The sequence below is a fragment of the Tympanuchus pallidicinctus genome, unplaced genomic scaffold (genome assembly GCF_026119805.1).
Source record: "Tympanuchus pallidicinctus isolate F22 unplaced genomic scaffold, pur_lepc_1.0 scaffold11, whole genome shotgun sequence".
NCBI classification, from domain to species: Eukaryota; Metazoa; Chordata; class Aves; order Galliformes; family Phasianidae; genus Tympanuchus; species Tympanuchus pallidicinctus.
This window is the reverse complement of record NW_026294627.1, coordinates 18,469,646-18,488,968: the sequence shown is the minus strand read 5'-3', so window position 1 is coordinate 18,488,968 and position 19,323 is coordinate 18,469,646. Positions and strand designations below refer to the sequence as shown.

The 19,323-nt window shown below is 42.3% G+C and overlaps 1 protein-coding gene across 2 annotated transcripts in view; it reads right to left on the bottom strand.

Moving 5' to 3' along the window:
• Nucleotides 1-19,323, bottom strand: part of MTUS2 (microtubule associated scaffold protein 2) — a 253,265-nt gene that overhangs the window by 41,940 nt on the left and 192,002 nt on the right. For both annotated transcript variants that reach the window (XM_052671410.1, XM_052671409.1), the window contains exons 6-7: nt 12,511-12,609; nt 8,402-8,610 (exon numbers count right to left, since the gene is read on the bottom strand). In XM_052671410.1, the coding sequence (XP_052527370.1) occupies nt 8,402-8,610; nt 12,511-12,609 (308 nt within the window). The remainder of the gene's footprint in view (nt 1-8,401; nt 8,611-12,510; nt 12,610-19,323) is intronic.

Here is a 19,323-nt window from a genome sequence, read left to right as displayed (position 1 = left end):
GTGGAAATCTCTGGATGTTAGAACTGATATTCAATATTGCTTTTGTTTTTATTTTTTTCTGAAGAAACAGGAAAAATACATGCACTTCGAAACCAATATAGAATCACAGAATCATTAAGGTTGCAAAAGACCACTAAGATCACCAAGTACAACCATCAACACATCCCCACAATGCCCACTAACCATGTCCCTCAGTCCCACATTTCCATGGTTCTTCAGCACCTCCCAGGATGGTGACTCCATCACCTCTCTGAGCAGTTTCAGTGCCTCATCACTCTTTCTGAGAAGAAGTTTTTCCAAATATCCAATCTGAATAAATAACCTTTGGAATATTTTGATTTTGAAAGACTGAAGCAGTGGCACTAACAAACCCTGACTGGGCTCCTACTGGATTGCCTTGGACAATGATGCCTTCAGTTTTTTTTCCCTGGAAGATAACCCCAATAAACATGAGCACCTCTGGACACGTGATGGTGCTGAGTGGCTGTGGTGCTAAGACCAAGCCAGGAAAGAGATCCTCATATTGTCCTCAGGCCTGGAGAGACCAGATAATCGAGCTTCCAAGCTCTCTGGTATGAAATGAAGGCCAAATCTGAGAAGAAGTAGGAAAGTGCTCAGGTACTGCAACAGATGGTGTTTGTGTAACTTCAAATGGCACAAGCATCATTTCTTGTACACTAGATCCTTAACTGGAAATAGAACCTCCAGTGTAAGACAGAAAAACAACTAATATCAAAAAATGATTTTTTTTGCTGATTCTGAAAGATGTATTTATATGCATGAGATTTAGAAGAGAGACACATTTCCACTGACTTTTTGTTGAACTTAAATAACTGTTGAAAACATTGAGGTTCCCATTTTGCTTTGCCTCTTGCATGAGCAATGGCTGTATTACCACTGGAACCTACTATTCACCATCACTTTTCATGTAATTCCTGCTGCCCTGCTAAATTCCTCAAGTATATCAGAAACAACCCACCAGGAGGCTGCCATCATCCGCTCCTGATTTTCACTATGTTTTTTCCCTCTGAATGCAGTATAAAATCAAGGCTGTCAAAGACAGCTGTTTACACGGAAACTGCAAATATAAACAAAATAGATAATAAACTCACATTTACCAGACACTTGGCACCCACTCTCAATATTTCTCTTTGATGACAACGTGTAAATAAGGAGACCTTTCATTTTGAATGGAGACTTAAAACCTCTTCAATGCGAGTGTTGGACTCATAGAATCATTTGAGTTGGAAGGGCGCTTAAAGGCACTCTAGTCCAACTCTCCTGCAGTGAACAGGGACTCACAGCCAGACCAAGTGCTCAAAGCCCCATCCAGTGTGGCCATGAATGTCTGCAGGGACAGGGCATCCACTGCCTCTCTCTGCAACCTGTGCCACTGCCTCACTGAAGATGGTATTTTATCTTTTATCTTGAAGTTCAAAACAGTGATGTGTTTCACTAACAAAATTCTTCAACCAAGGTATACAAACACAGTCTAACTGGAGGTTATTTCTAAACAAGGCTCACTGCCCAAAAGACCTTTTGTGTTAGAGGCAACGTTTGTTGTACCAGTTATAAGCTGCTTGGCAACTGCCTCCAAAAAAGTAACTTGGGCTAATATTTTGAGTGTTTACCTCAAATTGAGCTGAAAATAGATTATTTGCACAACTGTTGATGAGAATGAGCTTAGGGAAAAAATGAACACATATTTTTTTCTGCTCGGTGGTAAAAAGATAGCACTTGACAGAAGGACTGACTTCTGGCTTTCAGGGGAACCACTTTCCCAAAACCTGCAAAATATGTTAGAATTCAGCCCAAAAATAAACCTTAGAAAATTGTCTCTGCTCCCTCATTGTTATTACGGTTTGGCTTGATTTCCCATATTGAGCAAGTTCAGTCTTTCCCTGGCTCATTCTGGAGGCCAGAGAAGACAGAACTACTCAGTCTTTTCATTCTGCATCCTGGAAAAAAATTCCTTTGGGCTCATCACAGCCTGACAGTGTAAGGATATGAATCAAAACCATGCTATTGTAAGACAAACAAAACACTTTGTTTACTTGGGAGGAAGAATTAGAAAGAAGCTTTGTCATCATTTAGGATTTTCTAATCTAATGTCATGTAGAAACGCACAAGATTTGGTATCGAAAACAGTGAAAAGATAAGATGCTGCAGGACTAGAAAGCTTGAAGTAGATGGATATGCTACTCCTCCTCATTCTTTGGGTAAGTGGATGATAATCCTGCACTGCGGAGTGTCTATAGGAAAACACAGGGAAAATCATCTCATCTGAGCTGTTCAGCTTTGTGCCAGAATCTGTCCTTCACTTTCTGCTTACAGAGCTGGAGTTGTGCTGTACCACTCCTCCTGGTAGAAACCCAGCTCTCACTGGGCACAGGCTCTGAGGAAGCTTTTCTTTTCCCTATGCCCTGCTGCTAAACCAAGGAACTGCCATCACAAGGGCAGTGTAGAGAAAAAAGTACTATTTGTGAAGAACTCTGAAAATGGGGTGGGACAACAAAAGAACAGTCTGGGAGGGAAATCATCACTCGGCAGGCAGCACAGAGGGTGGCACATCTTACAACTAAGTCCTTGGGCTGCATAATGAATGAGGAGAATAAGTCAAGTCAGAAATGAGTACTGATATCCCTACCCACAGAGTAGAGTGTGAGTGTTATGCTGCACTCTACGCAAGAGATCCATCCCTCAGAGGAGATCTCCACCCCACCTAGGGCACAGCTGCTGCTGCGCTTAGATGCAGTCAGACACCCACAGAGCAGCTGGCTGCAGTGGAGGTGATGATGGGGCTATCTGGAATTGCAGAAAGCTCACAACCCTGAGTCACACCATAAGACTGAAGAGCAGGCACAAAGGTTCTGCAGATGAGTTCTGAGGGGAAATGATAACAGGGTATGCTTGAGCAAACCCAGCTAGAAGCACGGGTGGGAAAAATGGTAGGTGAGAAGATAATTGCTTCTTCCTTCTGCATCACAAGGGGATGGCTTCAAACACAGTAATTACACATGTTTTCAGTTGGGTAGGAGCAAAAAGTAGAACATGTGAAATACATGTGTATGTACGTATATGTATTTACATTTCTATAAATACAGACATTTATATCTATATCTCAGAATCACAGAATTGCAGGGGTTGGAAAGGACCACAAGAGATTATTGAGTCCAACTCCCCTGCTAAAGCACGTTCCATACAATAGATCACACAGGTGTCCAGGCAGGTCTTGAATATCTCCTTAGAAGGAGACTCTACAACCTCTCTGGGTAGCCTGCTTCAGTGCACCATCACCTTTATCATAAAGAACACGTTAGTATGGAACTTCCTATGTTCAAGTTTTGGGCCATTACTCCTTGTTCTATTGCTATGCACCACTGAGAAGATACTGGCCTCATCCATTTGCCTCCAACCTCCCTTCGGATATTTACAAACTTTAATCAGATCTCCCCTCAGTCTTCTTTTCCCCAGGATGAACAGACCCAGGTTACTCAGCCTCTCCTCATAGGAGAGATGCTCCAGGCCCTTTATCGTCTTTGTGGCCCTCCACTGGACTCCTTGAGGAGATCCTTGTCTTTTTTAAACTGGGGAGCCCAGAACTGGGCACAGTACTCCGGATGTGGCCTCACCAGGGCAGTGTAGAAGGGGAGGATCAACTCCCTTGGCCTGCTGGCTGCATTCTTTTTAATGCACCTCAGGATACCACTGGCCTTCTTGGCCACAGAGGCACACTGCTGGCTCATGGCCAACCTGCTGTTGAATAGAACACTCAGGTCCTACTCTGCAGAGCTCCTCTCCAGCAGGCCATTCTCTAATCTGTGCTGATGCATGTGGTAATTCCTCTCCAGGTGCTAGACTTTACACTTACTCTTGTTAAACCTCATCAGGTTCCTCCCTGCCCATCTCTCTAGCCTGCCCAGGTCTTGTGGAATGGCAGCACAATCTTCTGGTGTCTATCTATCTACAGAAATTGTGTTAATCAAGGGCTAATTATCTTCACTCAGCAACTGGTCACTGGGGACTGCGCAGTGGGGAAGGAATAAAAAGGTGTGCTCAGGGAACACCACATGAGCAATGTACGCAGAGATCTTTGCTTCCTCCCATAGCTTCCACTCTCTTTGCTGTGCCAAAGGACAACTGTGCTGCAAAGCAGGTGCTGTCTGGCACAGCTGGCAGTCCTGCATGTTCTCTGGTGCTTTGGAGCACTTTATGCAGCTCCAGATGAGTCCTGATTGCAATAACTGACTGCAAAAAAAAAAAACAAACAAACCAAAAAAACCCAACCCACACGATGTACATTCTCTTCCATCACCTCATTCTCAAAGGGTCCATTAAGATCAGACAGCTGCTATCCTACCACTGCACAGAGCTTTTCACTAGTGAACACAGGTATCGTGGGGCAGACGGAGCTGGGGATGGACCAGAAGTGTCACCTGCAGCCTTGTAGCCAAACTGGCAGCAAACCTCAGGCTGCCGTGCATGTATATCCTGCACTGCTCCAGAACAGCATAGCCTGCCCGGCCTGTCCTCTGCAACACAGAATGGAGAACGCCAGGGAAGCTCCTGGTTCCTCTCTCTGTTCTCAGTAGTTTTCTCACAACCACTGCTGTGACAGTACAATTTTGTCACTTTGGGCTAACGTCCTATAGATGGCACTGTTATCATTTCCAAGAGGAACTGCTGCTGGACATGCTGCTGAACAGCGCTGAAGATGGGTCAGGACCGTCATTATTACTGTGCTTAACAAGCCAGAGAGGATCAGGAGAGATCCAAGTCAGAGAGGCTGTTGGTGATATCTGCTTTGAGAAGTCTGCATGATATCATCTCCATATCCATCAGTATCTGTCATAGCACAAACTAAATGTACTCCACGATAAGTTTGAGGTAATCTCCAATGTCAACAGGAGTCTTGTGTGCATTTCTGAGGGCCTGAACTAATTAACTAACAGTTAAAAACAGTTGTCCACAGGCACTACAATTATTACTTTCCACAGCTGACCAAATGACTATGATGTCAGAACTTCTGCTCTGATTTTGTTTTGTTCCACTGGGAACCATCATTGGCTTTGATTGCCCAGGCTTTTCCCCAGGATAGCAAACTGGCTTAGCTGATGTTTAATCAGTCTGTACATGCAGTACTGCTGCATGGTGTACACTCTTCACTACATATCATCATTCTCTTTCTCCCACAGTTAAACATGTCTGTAAGACACCTGGGGAGGGCAAGATGCAGTGGGACCAGTAAGGTCAGATGTAGTGAATGGAGGGAGGCACATGCCCACTACAAGTAGGACATGCTGTTGGCCTTGTTGACCATCTAGGCACACTGCTGGCTCGTTTTCAGCTGGTATCATTAAGGTACATACCAGAATGGTAAAATACACACCCTGGGCTTTGCACAGACAGAATAATGCAAGTGTGACTGTGTGCATGTGGCTATGCTGACATGTATAGCAATAAGGAAGTCAGAATGTGGTCTTAAACGCTATTTTGGTTCTCTGGCCATCTGTGAAGTGATCCATTAAGGCACAAACAGCTACACCTGTAGCCCATTCTATCTGTTCTATCTGTCCAGGTGCTAGACTTTACACTTACTCTTGTTAGAGTACACTTACTCTTGTTACAGAAGGGACTCTGTGTCCCTTCTCTCTTCCTTGTTGTGCATTGTCAGACCAGCAAATGGTCTGTGTTGACAACACGATGCTTCAGGGCTCCCTTGGGTTAGGATCCCCACAAATTTTGTGCTACTTTTTTTCTTCTTTTAATTCTGCAGAGGGGATTCCTCCCACTTCAGCAGCTCCTTACAGTCTGGGAATGGTCTGCCAGTTGCCCAGGCTCTGCAGTCACTGACTGCTTTTTGTGTCAGGAAACACATCCTCCTCTGAAAGGCAGAGTGGCCACCTAGCCCAGCCTGCTTCTCCTGTAGGAGACAGAGTACCAGGATGCTATTGGCCTTCTTGGCAACTTCTCTAGAATAAGACCCCTCCCATTCCTAAGTGTGTATAATTCTCTCAGCAAACTGCAGTCCTGCTCAGACCTCAAACATTCTGCATGCATGCTTCTCAGAAACAAACACGTATGATTTTTATTATTTTTACAATGAGAAAAGTATGAAAAAAGTTTCTTTTTCCATGCTATCCTAACAATTTTGCTCAAGCTTTCAGACAATAATGCTGTCTCAGAAATGTCTACAGATCATATTTTCAAATGCCACTCAAAAACTTGGAAGCCTGAGCCTATGTTGCAAGGCAATAAATTGCACAATTATGCAACTGCATGAACAGTCCCAGATTGTCCCAATACATGTAGGTTCTCAAGCACGAAATACAAGGGCAGTAGGCTTTTGGCATCTCTACAGTTATCAATGGATACAGACAAGTCTATCAATATTAAATTCAGATCTTCGGTTCTGCAGATAGCCTTTGGGAAGTGCCCACATGCCTCTAATTCACTAAAAAGGCAACCAGGGTCCTGACCTGGGCACCACACGTGAGTGCCTGAAGGATAACAACTATTGGTCTCAGGCTGACTGTGCAGCTCATCACCATGAGAGGCTAGAGTGCCTTTGCCTGGGAAAAGTAGGCATAGCCACTCAGAATTTGGAGAGGACTCTATTAAATTAAGTCCCCTACCGCATTCAGTTTAGGAGGCATTCTCAGGACAGATTGAACACACATCAACAGGATGAGAGTCATCTCAAAACTCTGCTGCAGCAGCTGTTCTCATTTAAAACATATCCAGAGGACACCAAGGAGATATGCCCAAACTTCCAGAATTCTTTCAGCAAATTGTGAATGATGCATTAGATGAAAAATCTCTCCCCAGTGGATGACACATAGACAAAACTGTGCAGACACTGATGCGCCTCTTTTTTTTTGTTTGTTTGGTTTTTGTTTCCTTCTGCTTTAATCAAGGACACTCCACAGTCAGTTGAAAAAAAAAAAAAAAGGCACTACAAATGCCCATCAGGCCCAGAAATGTCAAGACAAAAGAAAAATAGAGGGGAAAAAATCCCCTAGGAAGTTATTTAAAGCAGTACTTAAAAAAAATCAGTTCAGACAAGCTTCCCCCAGCAAGACTGGCTTGTATGTAGGGAAAAGTATGAACCATGGTATTTGTTCAAAGGTAACCTTTTGCACTGATATACCAAAAATAACTGAATGAAATATTTCAGAATCTGCAAAGACTGGAGATGAGTTCTGTTTTTTGTTTTTCTTCCCCATATGTAACACTGCAAACTTACTTGTCCCTTCTAAAAGTAGACAAATAGGCTATCAAGGATATTACTGAAACCTTGGGTCCTATTGCTGATGATCATCTGCCTATGTTACAAAGTAGTTGTGACAGTAGTTTTACTTCAGGGATACCAAACAGACGGGCATCAGGTGAGCCAGGTTAGGATTCAGAGCCCAGCTAGATTGAATGAAGCAATACCTATAAGCCATAGAATCATAGAATGGCTTGGGTTGGAAGGAATCCCAAAGATCATCTAGTTTCAATCCCCTTGTGTTGGGCTGGTTGCCAACCACTAGATCGGAGTGCCCAGGGCCCCATCCAACCTGGCCTGGAACAGCTCCAGGGATGGAGCATTCACAGCTTCTTCGAGTAGCCTGTGCCAGTGCCTCACCACCCCCAGAGTGAAAATTTCCTCCTAACATCTAACCTAAACCGCTCCTCTTTGGTTGATAATTCATTCCACTTTGTCCTGTCACTACCTACCTGTGTAAAAACTCGGTCTCCCTTCTGCTTGTAAGCTCCTTTCAAGTACTGGAAGATCGCAGTGATGTCTCCCAGAACCTTCTCTTCCCCAAGCTAAACAATCCCAACTCCCTCACCCTTTCACTCATTTTGTCTTGGATACAGTGAATAAACAAGCTTCTCTAGGTGCTGACAACAATGTCCTCTATACCTGCTAAATGTATTCTCATAAATACTGAGTTAATGTTATTTCCACTCTTCAGGAACTGCTCCATTGTAACAGTGACCATTCTTCCTGACTTGCGGTGAAGGGGAACAGCAGATACATGCTGTGAGAAATAACATCTTTTCCTTCATCTATCACCTTTGGTTGTCTAAATGCACGGACTGTTTTCATTCATTCGCAAGTGTCTCAGCTACACCCTCCATTCCATCTGCAAATCAAAGACCAGGACTTTCTCTACTTGCTTCATCCATAAGAAATGTGACAAAGGATTTTTTTACATTTCTTCCTCTTCCAAGTTTCTGAACTTTGATTCTCAAATACATGGTATCCAATTATGCTTCCTTTCTCACACTAACAGTTGCAAATGAATTACACTGCTATACTCCCAAGAACAGAACTTCAATAACTGTGAAATAAATTTGTGCAAGTGAATGGTGTAAAAAGGCAACAGTAAAAAGTGTTCATTGCACTTACCTGCCTGCAGAAGTGCTGTGTTGTTATGGCAAAGACATCAAAGCCACACCTGGTCCTTTTAAGCTCATCTCGGATATTGCTTAATTGCCGGGACTGCTCATCACACTTTTCCTTCAGCTTCTGGATGAACTGCTTTTCAGCATCTCGACTCTCTCCTGGTTTGGGGGAACATACATTTCTTGGGGTGGTTGACCTTTGCTTGGGATGTCCTACAGAAGAGAGGAGATCATTGAGGTCAGTTGCTTTAAGCACAAAGATGTGATGTGTATCTGATGAGAATCAGCCCTGTAACATAACAAGCTCTTGTAGTGCTCATTCAAGTGTGTGATGACTTTCAAAAAAAAAATAAAAATCTGAAGTTCATATTTTGCTTGAGATGACTATCCATTTCTCTGCAGGTTAATACATAGTTCTGAAGATGAAGCAAAAGTGGCAGTGCCCTGGTGGGATCAGATTGCCCAAGTCACTGCTTGGCCAACGTGTTTCATCTTTATCTTCTGAGCTGAGAAGTCTCCTCTGAAAACTTCTATGGTCAGCTGACCAACACCTCTGCCCAGCACATTGAGCTTTCTTGCTGCTCTCAGCTTCTCATCGGCTGATGCTTTTTATCTCTTTCTTAGAGAAAGCAGTCAGACACCTTGTTTCTGCAGCTTCTGTATGTTACTGCAGATGGTGAGCACTGGCCTGAAAACAGGCGAAAGCTGAACAATTCTTTGTTACAGGAAAGGTCAGGCATTCAAGGATCTGAAGAAAGGTGTCTTATAGTTTTATGTATACAATTCCTGAAAAATAACACAGAAGCAGTATTTCCAACCAGCCCTCAGCAATGAACGTAGCAGGGGACAGTCTTTCGTCCCACAGAAACCACAGATTCTACTCATCCTTTTCCTAAAAAAACAGAAAAATTCTTTCCCCAAGTGAAGTCCCGGGAGTGCACTCCTACCTTTCACACCTATCCACAGCTCACATGCAGCCACTGGAAGCCTATCTCCCAACCTGCTCTACTACATCCTTGCTCAAGGCTAAGCTACACGGAGCCAGCACCAGCAAAGATGCTCCTTGAGCCTCAGTACCTTGTGCTGCTGCAGCAAAGAGCCATAGACCCATAGCTACAGAACAGACTTTAAAACTTTCTGTTCCCATGACTTACATTTGCAAAGAAGAGGAATACTAAGTTTCACATGTCGTGACTAACTTCATCATGTTGAAAGATCCAAACAATACAACAGGAGACGCCAGAGAGGGCTTTCTGGCATTATGAACCAGCATAGTGGTTACCCTTTTTTTTCCCCCAAGAATGATGTTTTCTTACAGATTCCTTCTTTCACTTAAAGGGACTCTGAACTGGACAATAGGCATTTTCAGAAAACTAGCAATTCATAAAAGTAACAGCCACAGATATCTGTCTTTTTTAGTATAAAACTGTCTAGTAGTTTAGGAAGTGTGATAATGATACAACAGAAGCCATACAAAGAAGTGTAGGAAGAAGACCCAGAAATCAGTTCAGATTTAATTACAACAGCAACATAACAATGGGATAAAGCCCATTGTCTTATCTTCTATCTCTCTAGCAATCCTGCTCAGTGGAATATTTGAAGTACACATCTCTATGATGTCCTTGTCAGTATTATAAGCTGTCTTTGAAAACTAAACTGGTATTTTCCATAGGGAAAAATTCTGAATTTCTCAGTTCATTTAAAAGCAGCTTACTAAGCTTCTTCTGCCACTGACGTTGCTCTTCTGCTGCTCTGCACAAAACAGGGTATATGTTAACGACACTGGCCCTGATCCTGGATGTCCTTTGTGCTGATGGGGGGGGGCTATCGATCACTAAAGCCATGGAACCCCTTTGATCTGCCTCAAAACTCTCAGGTCTCCTTTATTTACCTGAGGTGCCATAGCAAGTATGTGGCCACAGTTAACACAGTCCATGAGAATTAGCATGGGGCATGCCATCTGTTTGCCTCTTCATTGTTCGACTTTTAACATTTTGGAAAGAGAATTGAGGCCACAGCTTTGAGAGTACTGATAACAAGCAATGTGAAGAGTGACACTTGTCAGAAATAGATGGCACAGTCTTGAAGGCACACTCCTACCTGCACACAAACTTCAGGAATAGTACTGTATAACAGATAAAATGGGGATTCCTACAAGACTGCGTTTCAAAACACTTTTGCTAGTCTTTAGGGGAACTGACCCAAATTCTAAAGACTGGATCCAAAGCTAAAAAAACATTCATATTCAATTCTTATGTCAGAAGGTTTGCATGATGGCCAAAAACAGCATTGAAGATCAGGAAGTGCACATGAGAGGACCAATAAGAGAGGGAAAACAATTTAGAAATGGCACTTGGAGATATTAGAACCTGTTTCATGTCCACATGAAGCCGTGCTGGGCTTACCTGCAGAAGCCACATCACAAAGAGTGAATGCTGCATGGCATTATGTTAGTGACCCTCATGGGGGAAGGGCTGTGTACTGCCTCAGCCACTGCTGCACTCACTCCTTCTTCTTTTTAATGGCTGCTTTGGCTGAATTGAGAAATTACTGAGTAGGTAAAAAGATTCTCTTTCTTTATTTCTTTGTTATTGCTGTCATTTCAAAGAATGCTCATGGCTACTCTAAAGACAATAAATGAAGATGAGTTTTATTTCTTCTTTGATCCTTACAATGAAAACCAATTTTGTCATAATTTGAGATAACCACACATAGGAAATCATAAATGAATCCGATGGAGAGAGAACAGGTACTCAACCTCCTGAGCGAATGAAGGTTTCATCTGAAGTTTTGAGTCATCATAAATTGGATATATCCGATCTTAAACCTTGAAAATCATTACGTGCAATGATCACCAACAGCAATGTCAGCTCCCTTCCAATCCAGCAAATATACCATTTTGCTTTCTATTTCTGGTAGGAGCAAACCAGCTCTGTTGTACCATGCTGCTACAACCACCTTCAGTGATGGTTCTGAAACTGAACTCCCACTGTTCTAAACATTGGTAAGCTGCTGGCCTGCTACCCTCTGCAGCAAATTTCTCTTTCAATTTTTCTTGGTGACCTCACCAGCTTCAAAACAGCCTGAAAATTACACATTTCAGAGGACAGTGTTAAGTTCATCTTTTTCCCCTAACTTCTGAAGAAGGACTCTGACTTCTGTTGGTGCCTGCGAGGATTAAATTTAACCTTCTCAATTTTGTTGCTTGGGAAGGAGAACTAGTGCTGAATTTAGTAAAAATGAAGAGATTCTCGATGCAAGTTATGGGAGCTACAGAATTCCTTTATGTTTTATAATATACTGTCGAATGAGGAAATAAGGAGTTCCACCCTCCATATCTATTAATTATCATATTGCTGCATAGATGATAGATTATTTAAGCACAGTCTGAAAACTGAGGTAACAGATCAGAAGATGGCAAACACAACAAAATAAGAAGGGCCAGGCCCATTTGTTTTCTAAATATGTCGGGTTAGTCAAAAGGCCAGCCTTACAAAATCCTTTAGGTCTCCTACACCTTTCTTAATGCACTCTAGTAGACAAAAATACAAATAAGTTCTCTGCATTTTAGTACATAAACAATGGCATTCTTTAGAAATACTATTACCACATGTTTGTATCCAATATTCAGGGGTAAATTAACAGCATCCCAATAGCAGTTTGAAGACTTTCTATAGATGAACTCTTTTCCAACTTTGCATAGAAATAATACAGGAAATTTAGTGGTTCTGCACAACAATGTCAGTAGATTCCAAATAACATAATATCTCTCCAGGTAATTGTTTGAGGTGTCCTTTATTTCACTGAATCTGTTCCTTTTGTACAAGAAAAATATAATGATAAAAGAATGTTCCAAAGCCCTTCAACATGTAATAACAACAACTCTTTGTTTTGAAAAGAGATGATTGCAGTGCAGTAACAAAGAATACATAAAGCTATTCAGCTCGTGTATCGGTATAAAAAAGCCTGCTGTACTCAGCACCAGCTTAATGAGCCTTGGACACAATCAATCTTCACTAACAATAGTAGGTCTCAGATTTCAGTGTATTAACTAGAGATGCAAAGCCGACAAGTTGAAATCTTCCCTGAAACAGTTTTTGAGTTCATAAATACCTGGTGAGTGGAGCTTGGTGGCTGTCACTGCTGATCTCTTGGGGGAGGAGATAGCTGGTCTGTTAGCATCCTGATCCTTTTGTATTTCTTTCTTCAAGCCTGTTTCAAAAAAAGTAGAAGCAGAAAGAAACCCATTTAATAATTCTGCTTGCAATTGCACAGAGCTATGTCATAGAATCATAATGTTGGGAAAGACCTTCGAGATCATCTAGTCCATTAGCCCATCACCATCAAGCCTGCTAACCATGACCCTCCATGATTCCATGACCCTCTCCAGATTTCTTGAACCTCTCCAGATTTCTTGAACATCTTCAGGGATGGGGACACCATCGCCTTCCTGCACACCCTGTTCTAATGCATCACCACTCCTGAGAAGACATTTTTCCTAATATCCAACTGGAACCTCCCCTGGTGCAACTTGAGGCCATGCCCTCTTGTCCTATGGCTGTTACCTGGGAGAAAAGGCCAATTCTCACCTTGTTTACCTTGTTCAGGCAGTTATAGAGAGTGATGAGGTCTCCCCTGGCCTCTTCTTCTTCACACTAAACAATTCCAGTTCCCTCAGCTGCTCCTCATAAGACTTGTGCTCCAGACCCTGACTCCATCTTCCATTTTGGTCTACAGAAATGTACTCTGGCTATTTCTACAGTGGATAAAAGTGATAATTACATAGGGCAATCATACACTTCAGGGACACTTAGTGGATTCCTCCCCCCTCTCCAAAGCCACAACTGGTAACAACAGCAGCACCAGGTTTCCCTCGGACAGAGGGTCACCCTGCCACTTCTGCCTGCGTCAGGCCCTGTGAGCACAGCTGCAGATACAGCGTTTGTCACGCACTGCAAACCATGGCTCCTATTTCCTAGCAGTGTCTCAGCACTTGCTTGGGAAATGCAGCTGAAGAGCATAGGGATATGCACACAGGCCTCACATTCAGCTGTGACTGCAGGAGGATGGCACCCGAAGCTTAACAGCCTCTCCCCCTGTTCCTAGGGAAACTGCCAATCGTTCATGCCAGCTGATGAAGAACTCTTCTTCGTATCTTTGCTTTGGTCCATCTCCACTTTCTCTGCTGTTTGTAAACTGGAGACATTGAGGCTGTGATTCTCATTTGTGATGGACACTTTCCACAGTGAAGTGACAGAGGGTATAAGCTACCTGTGCCTACCACCTGCTACACTACACTTAACTACAAAGCAGGACATGAAACAAATTTATGGCACCATTCCATTACTAAGGACTCAGTAAAAGCAACCTGACATGGGAAGTGTGAGCCAAAAGCATGGTTTGTTTTGTGAGACATAGTTTACAAGGTTATAGATTTGAGCACTACCTTTTCCAGGCGATAATAACTTGGTTTTGTTGTGGTTTTCAGTATAGAAATACAGTGTGCAAATGGGCCATACCTCAAGCTCATCCATCATTTTTTCTTTGGCAAATGCCAAGCACAAGCACAGAAGGTGATGTGCATTTTCCTCACACTTTCAGCAGTAACAAAGGGCACAGACATAACTGCTTTTGAGAAGTTTTGAATGGGGAACACCTAAGGAATCACTTCAGGCTCTTAACCTTAATCACAAAGCAAGGAATAGCAATTCCCCAATTACAGCACAGTTGAAAGAAAGCAGAGGAAAGCAGCAGAGGAGCCCTGAGGGTTCCATCACTCTGTACAGGGCACCATGAGGCCTGTGCATCAGAGCCAGTGCCCATCAGGGACCCTTGCATGGGAGGGATCAACAGAATGAGCTTGAAGAAGGTTGCAAACAAAGATACAAAGCATTATCTTGGCAAGAACAGGAAAGAAGGATTGATGACAAAGTGGGGAAGTGAGGATAACTGCCCTCCATGAGTTCACAACATTTTTTGGGTTCTCCCTCCTGAGCAAAAGAATCCTGACAGAAGCTCCTTCGCAAGGAGAGATTTAAGAACTGTAGAATGCAAAAAAAAGGACAGTTCCAACATTATAGTTCTATGACTGCTTCTACCCTGCTGAGCACAACACCCACAGGGAGCCTTTAGGGAAAGGGCCATCCTTGGCATCAGAACTTGCATGAGAACTTGTACAGAAAGTCCTTCTAAAAATGGGGTTTTCCTTTGAAACAACAGCTGCTAGCTTGTTAAAAAAGAAACGTTCAGAAACCAAGTTGATTCCAAGAGAAATTCCTGCACAGAAAATTAATTTCTAAATAACATAGTTTGTCCTTTTTTCACTTCCCAGAGACAGAGAATTTCAAGTTTAAAATAGTTTGTCCAAAGATTTAAAATAGGAGAGCTCTGACGTAATGATCAGCACAGTGCTGTACTGTAGGGCATAACACAGCGGGAGGTTGTGCAGGCTGAGCTCTTTACCTGAGTGTCTGAGAAGTAACTCAAAGATTTTCATTTACATAGGAAGTTTGATACTCCACTGTGACCAGGAAACAACTCTCAGTTCAGTCATTACAATGGTTCTGAATGCATAGAAAAAAAAATAAGACTCTGGCCATCATACCTAGTCTGAAAAGTCAAAAGTGCATACAACCAAAATAATAGAAAATACATCAAACACAACTATAAGAGGAAACAAAGCACCACAAGTGTATGTTTCTTTAACACGTGCACTGTTCAGATTTTGTTCGAATTTGTTTGACATTCTGACCTGCAATAAACTCTACTTAAACTCTCACTATTATTGCCCATAGGTTGGAAATGGGGAGCTGCAGTTAGTTCTGTGCTAAATGCCCATCTACTTTTCCTGGTTTCCTCTCTTTTAAAAGCTATTCTTTCATACAGAAATAGATATTTCAGGCCAGAAGGTAACTATATACACGAATACTTGCTAGTTTTTCCCACCAGAGTGATTATATCATTTACTTTTGCAAGTTGCATCCAAACACACGGTTCTGGAAACGTATTTACATTTCCTAATTAACACAGCCTGCTTCAAATCAAAGAGGAGGAGCAACGACAACATTTATTAGAAACTAAAGTTAAATCACCCAGAAATTAGTTGGAAATAGCAGACACAGAAAGCTGCTGATCTACCCCTGGCCAGTGCTCAGAGTGAAGCACTCACCATTTAAGCTATCTTCTCAGGACCTGCTGCAGAACCAGCCCAGATATTTGTGTGCACCTTTCTGAATCTTCAAAAGTTGGTACAATGGGACAATTTGTTCTCACACTTCAGATTGATTCTAATAAATTACACATCGAGTATTTACTCCAAACCAGATCCCAGCAACCTGTAGATGTCACAAACAATTCAGAGGGCTGGCTGCATTCAGCTGGCTACCAGCTGTTGTCAGGCATATTTTATAAGTTCACAAAAGCACTTTGCACATTTAAGAACCCCAAGGAAGTGCTTTCAGGCACTCACAGACACAGATAGCCACCTCGAGCTTTCTCCTGCCTTTCCCCTGACACCTACAACTAGTCATGTCCTTGACAAGCAATGACACTCTCGTGCATACGCCGTTTGAGACAAAGTGAGCAAATCTGGAAATACGATGGATTCTGCAGAACAAGAGCAGTCTAATTCTCTCTAGGGACTCTGCACATCCTGTGATCTATGAGATTGAAAGGCTTTGAATAAGTAAGTAGGTGGAGAAGAAAGACTACATATTTGGTGAAGCAGAAAAAGCTGACACTTGTAGTTTTCCCTTTGTGTTTATTTCAGATTTAAAGCCAATCCAATGAGAAAAAAGGACAGGGACTGTTACAGTGATTTGTCTCAAAGTGATTGTTTTCTTCCTGCATTAAAAAAAAATGTATCTGATGTTAAAAAGTACAGGAAAAACTAAAGCAAAAACAACCCTTAAGGATCTGAACTATTCTTTGCACTGAATAGAAAAATCCAAGCTAGCTCAGGCTAAGAACACCTCATCTTAGCTGCAGAGGTAAAACAGCCTCCCTTTCTCTTACTGCCATTTTACATGGATCCAATGGCATTTTACTGCCACTTCCTACAGAGCTGTGCTACAGCCAAGTTTCAGAGTGCAGTTCCAGTGGAAGGGGCTGGAAAACCTGCAGCTGAGTGTCTCACTTTCACCTGCGGCGTAGCACTCCATATCCCCATATTCCTCACAGGAACAAACACAACCCAGCACATATGTACCGTTCAGTTTTTAATGGGAAGTGGCTGCAAGGGAGAACACAGCAGCAGCAGGTTCTGCCTCTCCATCCCCAACAGAAACACTGGTGCTCATTTCTCCCCCTCACGCTGACCTTAGCTCATCCTCTACCCTCCTGGGGCTGTGTTGTCTGGGTTTTGCAGAAGCTGATTAAAAGAAGCACATTTTACAGTGTGAGCTCGCTGGTGAGAGCTGTAATAACACTGGCCTCCTATTTTTCATCTTGACTGATTGCATTTAACAGCCTGCTCTGATACATATGATTTACTGGTACTTGTAAAAGCTCACAAATTGGCTGGGTTAGTTTTCTGAACAATACTTTTGATTGTCTTTAATTTAATGGGCCAAGCAGAAACAAGTTGCCCAAATGAATTCTTTATTGCTGCTGTCATTGCACATGAATTATGAGGTTTCTTATGGGGAATAATAGCCACTTGTCTGTGAGATAAACATTAAATAAGAATTAATAGGGTGAAATAGGTATTCCATAACACACACATGAAACTGCATAACAAGACACAGAGAAACACAAAATCCTTCAGCTCTGTAATTCTACGGACTGATGTCTGCCAAGTCCATCCAGTGGGCAGAGCTGAGGTTTGGAACAAGAGACAAGCTGATCTGCTGCCTCAGATCAGAACTGCAGGCACAAACACGGAAGCCCAGGGCCGTATTAGTCTGCTGAAGGTAAGCTGAAGTGTCAAAAAATAGCATTCAGAAATACCAAACTGGTTCCCCAAGAGGGCCCTCTGGCAGAGCTGCTTTCCAGCCAGCTAGCTCTATGCTGTTGTATGGCATTACTCCTCCCAGGGAAAGCTTTGCGTCTGCCTTTGTTGGACATCATGAAGTTCCTGCTGTCACATTTCTCCTGCCTGCTGATGTCCCTCCGAACTGCAGCCCTAACCTCTAACACAGCAAATAACTTGCTGTGAGCGTGCTCCATCCCTTTGTTCAGGTTTCTGATGAAGAAGGGAAGCAGCATTTGCTCAGTATCAATCCCTAACGGATGCCCGAATATCTACCTGTAGCAGGACTTTGCTTGGTCTAGCCACTTTTCCAGCCACCTTACTATTTATCTGAACATCTGCAGCTAGCTGAGATACCTAAGCACTTTCCCAAGAGAACCAGGGTATGAAAGGAAACCACAGAAAGAGGTTTCAGGCCAAATGCATGTTTTCAATGTTGTTTTTTTTTTTTTTTTTTTTTGGTCCAAATTACAACAGAATTAGATCCTGGTTTCATTTACAATCTGGACTGCCCCACAGTGAGCATTAAGCAACAGGGTTTCTAAAACACGTCCCCAAAAGGGTGAGAAGCTGTTAATCTGCTTCTGAGAATTTCCTTCTGCAATATTCCTACATTTTTCGACATTTAAAACAGAAAATTCAGCATGTGTGTGCATCAAAGATCACGTATTTTTATCAAAGTGCAGAAGGAAGAAGCTTATATCTTTTCCAAAGTGGATCTTAGTGCAAAGTTCCAGATGGAGAGCTGCTTTCACCTAAGTCTTGAAACAAAATACAAAGCAATAATCGAAATGGTTATCACCGCATTTCTCAAAACAGCTTAAAATTGTAAGTGAAATTACAGGACATATATCAGTTTTCCCTTTCAAGTATTTTTTGTTTTTATTTTCTCTATGATGACAAGTGTGCAAATATGAAAGGGGTTTCATAACACCCAAAAAGGGCTGTGCAGCACACCGAAAGCTGATGAAGTGCACCTTTTCCCAAGTCAAGTCTAAAAACATTCGGTTCATGTCTTTGAAACAATCAGCATGACAATGGATTTCCACTGCTATTGTCTCATGCCAGAACTTTTTCATCATCTGAATCACTGCAAAGCAGCAGTTACGAAACTCTTTTTACATTAATTAAAGGTGATCTATGCCCTCTAGCCCAATTTATTTGACAAGTAATTTTACTGCAATATCAGGAGTGTAATCTTTCTCCAGCAGTTGCCTTTTTTTCTTTTAAATGAGAATTGGCAGTGCAGGTGGTCTTTTCAGGTAATATCTAACATATGAAAGCTTCTTTTTTCCTCATTAATGGAGATAGATATGCTTCTTTTTGAAATCATTTCCTATTCATAAACAGTTAAAATAAGGTAATTCTTTGTATTTGAAACACAAACACATTTCTTACATCACTTGATTTTCCATTCTTTTAGAAACTTTCCTTATATTTAAGAGTCTGACTCACTCTCAGTGAAATACTTTCTATTCTCTTTACTTTTGTAGAAGATCCTGAATACAATACATACAGTGTCTGTGCACCTCATCTCACACTAAAAACACTACTTACATAGCTGCCATATCATGCACAGGAGGTTGGGATGCAGCTTGTGTTTATAAATGCATATGCAACATCAAGCTGTAATGCAATTATTTCTAGGAGTAATAATTACTAGGATTGCTAGTATTACACATAGAATACCTATTGTGCCATTGTCCAAATACACAGGAAGTGTAGAAGGTATGATTGTGGTTTCTCTGCTTTTCAAAAGCTTTACCAGGTGGCTGACTTCAGCAGCACTGCTCACGAGGTAAAAAGGAACAGAAAACTGGAGTGGTTCTGCTCCTTCTAGCCAACTCCACAGTGGCCTGGGCTGTGGAGAAACTGTGCTGAGATGGAAGGCAGACATGTACCCCACCAACCGTTCTTCGTAGAAGCTGCTCTCGTGATCCAGTTGCAAATACAAGTTC